The 6,940-nt window shown below is 34.8% G+C and overlaps 1 protein-coding gene across 2 annotated transcripts in view; it reads left to right on the top strand.

Moving 5' to 3' along the window:
* The first annotated feature begins 1,017 nt into the window (after positions 1 to 1,017).
* The window catches only part of LOC121329974, a 19,759-nt gene continuing 13,836 nt past the window's right edge, over positions 1,018 to 6,940 (top strand). For both annotated transcript variants that reach the window (XM_041276133.1, XM_041276143.1), the window contains exons 1-4: positions 1,018 to 1,110; positions 2,492 to 2,585; positions 3,498 to 3,623; positions 6,640 to 6,747. In XM_041276133.1, the coding sequence (XP_041132067.1) occupies positions 2,543 to 2,585; positions 3,498 to 3,623; positions 6,640 to 6,747 (277 nt within the window). In that variant the 5' untranslated portion in view covers positions 1,018 to 1,110; positions 2,492 to 2,542. The remainder of the gene's footprint in view (positions 1,111 to 2,491; positions 2,586 to 3,497; positions 3,624 to 6,639; positions 6,748 to 6,940) is intronic.

Genomic DNA, 6,940 nt, shown 5'->3' with positions numbered 1-6,940 from the left:
AAATGGACACCGTACGTTTGTCTGTCTCTAGGGCTTGCTTTCTCTTCCCTTCGTTCCAGAAGTATTGTGGAGAAAACAGACTGCTGTATTACCTTGCAGATAAGTGAGGCTCTCATCTACTAGAGTTAAGTATCATTGGCTGGGTTGGAAGACTAATGCTCTTGTAGGGTGGGGCCGAAAGCGGGGTGTATGAATTAGCCCCACTCAGAGAAGAACGAAGGAGGGAGAAAGCACCCCCTGCAAGCGGGCTTTAGATCTGGATGCCAAGTATTGGTAAGGAGCCAGTGGAAAAACTAAAATGCCTGCATTATGGTGAAGACCACTTAGGAGAAGATTGCCTTTTGTCCTTTGAGGAAAGAAACACTCTGCAGCCATTGTGGATGTAATTAATCTACCTCCTAAAAAGTGTGGGACATTTTGGAATCCTCCAGTGGGACTGAACTATAATGTTTAGTTACTGGATATTAAATGACAGCATCGCTGGGAAAACCATTGTTATTTTATGGGGTATAAGTTCTTATTGACATCTATTTGTGAAAAAAAATGGACTCTTTGTTGCTTGACATTTTACTGTGTAGTTCCTGTGCACTCCTGGGGTGGTCCGATGGTTAGTCTGAGATCCAAACAACCTGTGGGGTATAGAAGAAGTTATTACAAAAAAGATATACTCATCTGTAAAGTCACGCAAACATAACCCCTGACAGGAACCATAAATCAAAACTCATAACACTTTCTCTCTCTCTCTCTCTCTCTCTCTCTCTCTCTCTCTCTCTCTCTCTCTCTCTCTCTCTCTTCTTATATATATATATATCTATATCTCTATATATATATATATATATATATATATATATATATAATAAGATATAATGAGGCAATATGCATGGGCAACTTCGATTATACCAAAAATTTTTTTTGGTGGCTACCAATCAGCGGAAATTGTTTATGTCAATACAAATACACATCAGTGAAATATACAGTATCAGATTACATTTCAGCTTGTCACTTCCTTCCCTGATTTCAGGTAAGCCTGCAATACAGGAAGAAACAACTCATTTGCTGTAAAAGCTTTTGATTGTTTTGTCGCCCTTGAGTTCTGAACCTGCTCTAAAGGTAAGAACTTACTCAAACTTTGGGTAGAGAGCTGTGTTGGATTGGCATTTACATTTTGAAAAGGGATAGGCAAATACAAACACATGTATAGGCAAACAATTATCCAGGTTTAAGACATTTTTATTTTATTGAGTTTAACAGGGAACAGACTGTAGAAATGTGCCAATATATTATACCAGAGGACATAGGCAGACATATTTCAAATATGTATGCAGTATAGTCATTAAAACTATCTTATGTTACAAGTACAAGGTTGCTGCAGTAAAGGTTTTATTTTGTGTTCAAAATCATTAAGGCTTTATTTAGTTAAGCTATTGGTATTCCCCCTCTGGGGGTGCATGTTCCATGGTGGTGGTGCTAGTGGTGTGGGAGGAGGGGTACAATCACATCCAAATATGATTAAATCTCCTACGACTTTCCCACATTAACAGAATCTTGAAAAACTTTACATTTATTTTACGAGAGTTTCAGAATCTTTGGTTGTAGAGGCATCTGCCTGTCTGTACAAAGACCTAACTATTTGAGTTTTTCTTTTTAATATATAATGATGATTAATATTTACTCTAACAGCATCATAATTCGAGTATATACAGCTTCTGTTCATTTAAAACACTATTGAAAGGTAACATTTCAATTCGAGTAAAGTAATCATGTTTTGGTAGAAAGACAAGAGGGCATGTTAGTATGAAAAAGCTTTTAGCAAAATTCCAATTTTTTTATATCTTATTTTGTTATGGTCTCTTATGGTTTATTAAAATCTAAATAATATATAATTGTCAGAAAGAAAAAAAGCTACAAAAAGAGGATTTACAGTAAAAAAAAATATGATAAGTCTTGTATGAATAAAATGCCAAGAAATACATTTTATTTTTTCACAGTGAAGCACATTAAGTTTAAATCAGGACAAACAAGTTCAGTTGAGATTTGGGTCCTGATTCTAGGCTATCAATAGGGTTGAACCTTTAGTGCATTTTGTGTGATCGAGGGATTTATCTAAATTGAGCTCTTTTGTGTTCGCACAATACTTTAGGGAATTATTTAATTAAGTGCAGCCTCCCTTATAATGTTTAACTAAATGAAGGACTCATTTTATTTCTCTGTCATTATCTTCAGACAGATACCACCAGGTTCATAACCTATGTAGTCATACTGTTTTGATTTTATAGCCGAGAAACAAGTTAGTTACTATTAAAAGACGTCATAAAGACCAAGACTGTTGCTGGTACAAGATAAGGTTTGGAAATGTAGCAATGGCTCTGAATATCTGGATAATAAAGACAAACAGGTGACATTCAAAAGCAATGCAATCTAATACTGGTACTAAATTAAACCTAAATTACGTAATGCAGATTTTTTGGTTGATTCTGTATTATTTTAACAGATACTGTGGCAAGGCAACATAGTGCCTGTGCCTGTGCTGGTACTCTAGATAATGGCAGGTTGGACTCAAGATGTCGTTATCGAATCACCACCAGGTAGACGAGATCAGCCGTTATTCATTTGAAATTTATAAGGATCTGACTGTCACTTATGAAGCTGAATTTAGATTGTTGACAATACTGATAAACTCTACTTGAAGATCTGCAACTAATGACAAAATTGAATCACCACTGTGCTGCATTAACTTATTAGCTTTTTTTCTATGATTCATTTAATTGTACATTTAGGTGTTTTATTTTTATTTAAGCAATTAGAAAAACAATGTGCATGGAGCATCACCACTGGCTCATCAGACATTGCATTGCACCTTCAAATACACTTCATTCAATGGGCATATATATATATATATATATATATATATATATATATATATATATATATATATATATATATATATATAAGGTTTCGAAAAAGTTTTTTCAATAGGTGTAATATTATGTCTAGGTGTACATTATAAAGACAAAAGTTTTCAATATTGTGTAATGCACATTACTGTAATGTCTTCATGTAAAAAAAAAAAAAAAAAAAAATAGAAAAAAAAAAAACAAGTCTGTACAGTAAACCTGGACCACTGTGGAGAATTTACTACAGTAATCCACCCGCCTGTCTTTCACGGTTTCCTTTAACAGATAAAACATGTTGATTTTGATTCAAAGGAAATTGTCAGTTTTTAACTGGCCAATTATCATCATGTATGTTTTGCCTCGTCTCAATTTAAAACTTTCAAACCTCAACATCAATAGATCAAATAATTGTAACAAGAGGGATTTTTTAAAAACCCTACCTGAAGACATTGGACACTATTTTAAGCCGTCTGTAGGTAAAACAAAGTGTTTAAATAGTGGTCATACTGAATATTGTCCTAGTCTTATTTTCTTGTTTTACTTGGATTTCTTTTTGCCTGGGATAGAAGCAACACTGCTTGAATGCTGTCTGTTTTAATTTAGAGCACAGCAATATTATCTCTCCTAGAGATGAGTATGAGGTTTCACGCAGACTTCAAACCTTGGAAGAGAAGATTGTAAACATACTGAAGAAAACCTGCCAGCAGAAAGAGCTGCCTCTCCAAGAAGGTAAACCCCTCTCCCTTCCCTCCCAGTTAAACCATTCAGTCCCTGGTTTAAACAAGTGACTCTGTTCTTGTGATAACACACACAAAAAAACAAAGACAGTATCTAAATGCCTGGAATATCCTAACAATTTGTGTTCACTCTCTTAGCGGACTGTCTTATTTAACCCTCTACACATGGTTCTGGCCAATACAGCTTTAAAACTACCTTCTCTGCTGTCAATGTCTGGACAACTGTCCAGACTGATTGATGCCATCATCACTTCTGACTGCGTGTAGACCAAGCAGTGGTTCTTCTGTCCCTGTACCTAACAAAATAACTTCATAAATCAGCTACATAGGTCTCAAATGTGCTTTAAAATAAATACGCTAAAGCACACTTACCTTTTCATTTTAGACCATTATATCTCATACTAGATGGTGGAAATCTGTTATACTTTCACTTCTTAGGTCATGTGATATCAGGGTCTTATGAGTCAAAAGCATGTTGCTGGCTGGGAAGCAGATGGTTGGTTAAAGACAGGAAAGAAGCTGTGGACAATACAATACAATATACATTTATTTTTATACAGCACCCTTCACACCATGGCATCTCAGAACGCTCTACAAAGTTAAAAACAAAATAGCGCATGTGTACAGTCTAATTACAATCAATTATTTAAAAACACATTTAAAAAAAAAAAAAAAAAAGTTTTAATTTAGATATAAAATAATCCAATGTTTCAACCTGCCTAATGGTAATCAGAGTTCCACAACTGAGGAGCACAACAGCAGAAACACTGGCTCCAGTTGTTCTAAGATTACTTTTTGAGAGATAGGATGACCCTTATCCATAAAGGGCATTATAAGTTATTACAGCAACTTTAAAATTAATTTGGTAGCTCACTGGTAACCAATGTAAGGACCTAATTACTGGAGTAATGTGTTGAGAATGACAAGTAGGCCTATGAGAAAGCAATCTGACAGCTGCGTTCTGAACAATCTGAAGCCTTCTAAGTTTAGTGGCAGGTTTACCAACAAAGAATTGCAATAATCAAGATGAGAAGTTATAAATGCATGTATCAACATCATTGACTTCCTCATATTCAGTACAGATTTTAATTTGGAAAGATTTTTCAAATCTTTATGCAAAGACCTTTTTGTAGATTGGGATGGACTATTTTAGAATTTTGTTAATGTTATTTATTTATTTATTTATTTATTTTATTTATTTATTTATTTTTTTTTTATAAACAAAAACCTGTTAAAAAACTAAAACTATAACATTAATATAAATAATAACTTTATATATAAATAAAGTACACTTCACGTAACCTACGGAACCGTACTTTCCGTGATTGATTATGATTTCACTACAACTAACACTAACTAACTAACTGTTACTATTTTTCGATAAACCTTTTGTCTTAATTATACCTTTAATTTTCTTTTCGCCCGAGTTCCGAGATTATATTGTGGATCCAAAGCGACGCGAGATCACCGCTTGTCCATTTACCTTCACGGTAGTTTTATTATAACTAACCGAATGTAATTAGCGACTTTGGTATAGTTTGGTTTTCGCTAAACCCATTTTAGAACCAATTAACAAAACCTCTGGGTTTATTTTCAACCAGTTTGTGGCCATCCAGGAGGATTGACCAAAGAAGTGTAACATTATCTGAAAATATAACTAGTGTACTACTAGTCTTTATGCTTTGAAAAATGAATAAATGTTTACTAGAACATGTTTCTTTCAAAACTGTATCTAAGAAACAAAAATGCACAACAGGCAAGATTTCTGGACTCATTGTGTTAGCTACAATCATTTTAAAGTGGAATCATTGTGTTAGCCATAATCACTTCCTTGATTTCTCAGTTTCCACTGCAATCTGAGATACAGTACAGTCAAGCACATGACACATCTCCTGAGTACTTTGTTTCTTATTCTTCCTTAATGTGGCCACACCCTGAACCGTAGTAGAATATGTACCATGACTGTAAAGGGAATTTACTGGTATAGTGCAGCTTGCAACCAAGAAGCTTTTGTTCTCAGTTCCTGTATTATTTTTTGATCCATTCTTTCAGAAAGGAAGGCTGTCCACGTGATAGAATGAAATGCTTTGTTTGAGTATTCATGCGCTAGTATATTGGTGGTTATGCCAATCATTACAAGCTTGAGACAAGGTGCTGGATGGGGAGGTGAGGCTTGATCGACCAAAGAGACAAGAGAATGGAACAAAGAGGGGGTTATATAGACAGTAGATGATGGGACCTGCCTCCTTTCAAAAAATCAACTTCCCCATTCCCATTCTTCTATATTACTGGAGCAATCGAGTTATTTTTGGTGGTAACAAAACTGGCATTTCTTAAGTTTTCAATGGAAACATTGTATTTGGTTTGTCTAACAAAAAGGTTACGAGAAATTGGGAGTATATAGCAAAAACAAATATATTTGGAGGAACTAGAACAATGTAGGAGGGACTCTAAGCTTTGCGGAAGCTTTTTTACTTCTGGATGCAGTGATCACTGTAACAGGCACACATGTGATGTATCACACCACACCAAGTGCTTAGGATCACTTTTCTACACACGTTTCCATACTCCAGTCAGAAACTTCACAACAGATTATGTAAGTTTTGGTCTAAAATGGTTTGAAGACACTACAGGTCACCTTGATTTCTTTTATGAGGCAGGTCCTGCGGGGTACAATTCTACTTGCTTTAGTTTTCTGCACTGTTTTTTTGTCAAGAAAGGTTAAATGCATTATTTCTTACAATAAGTATTTTAATCTACATAAACTGTTTATACAACAGATTTGGGCTTTTTACTGTTAAGATATATGCTCATTTTAAATAGTATGGTGTGCATGTTTGTTAGAATATATTCAGATTAACACCATATAAAAAATAATCCCTCAAACTATTACACTTTGATAGTCTGGTTAAAACAGAGAATAGCCTACTTTGGTTTAGACTACATCAAGCTTTCTCAGTCCAGTACTATTATGATCTACCACTGTAGTAACATTATTCTTTCATTAGATGAAAGGGCCCCTGTGAAAGATGACTCCGATTCAAGCACTGAAATGTTGAAACTGCTTCAATCAATGGAAACCAAACTAAACTGCATTGAAACATGCTTGGGAAAAGGTAGAATCTTTTTTCTCTTCTAAAAAGTATATAATTTTTCCAGCACTTTTACATTATTAAGGCAATAATAAAAAAGAAAATGGTTGTTTGTTTACCCATATATATGTATGCATTAAGGCCCGACAGGGTGTCCGTACACGTCGAATATTTGGACACCTCAGGTCGTTGTGCGCCACGAGACAAAGTCGAGCGC

Source organism: Polyodon spathula, chromosome 2, assembly GCF_017654505.1.
Source record: "Polyodon spathula isolate WHYD16114869_AA chromosome 2, ASM1765450v1, whole genome shotgun sequence".
Taxonomy (NCBI): Eukaryota; Metazoa; Chordata; class Actinopteri; order Acipenseriformes; family Polyodontidae; genus Polyodon; species Polyodon spathula.
The sequence above is the reverse complement of the archived record's forward strand: the minus strand, read 5'-3'. Positions and strand labels throughout refer to the sequence as shown.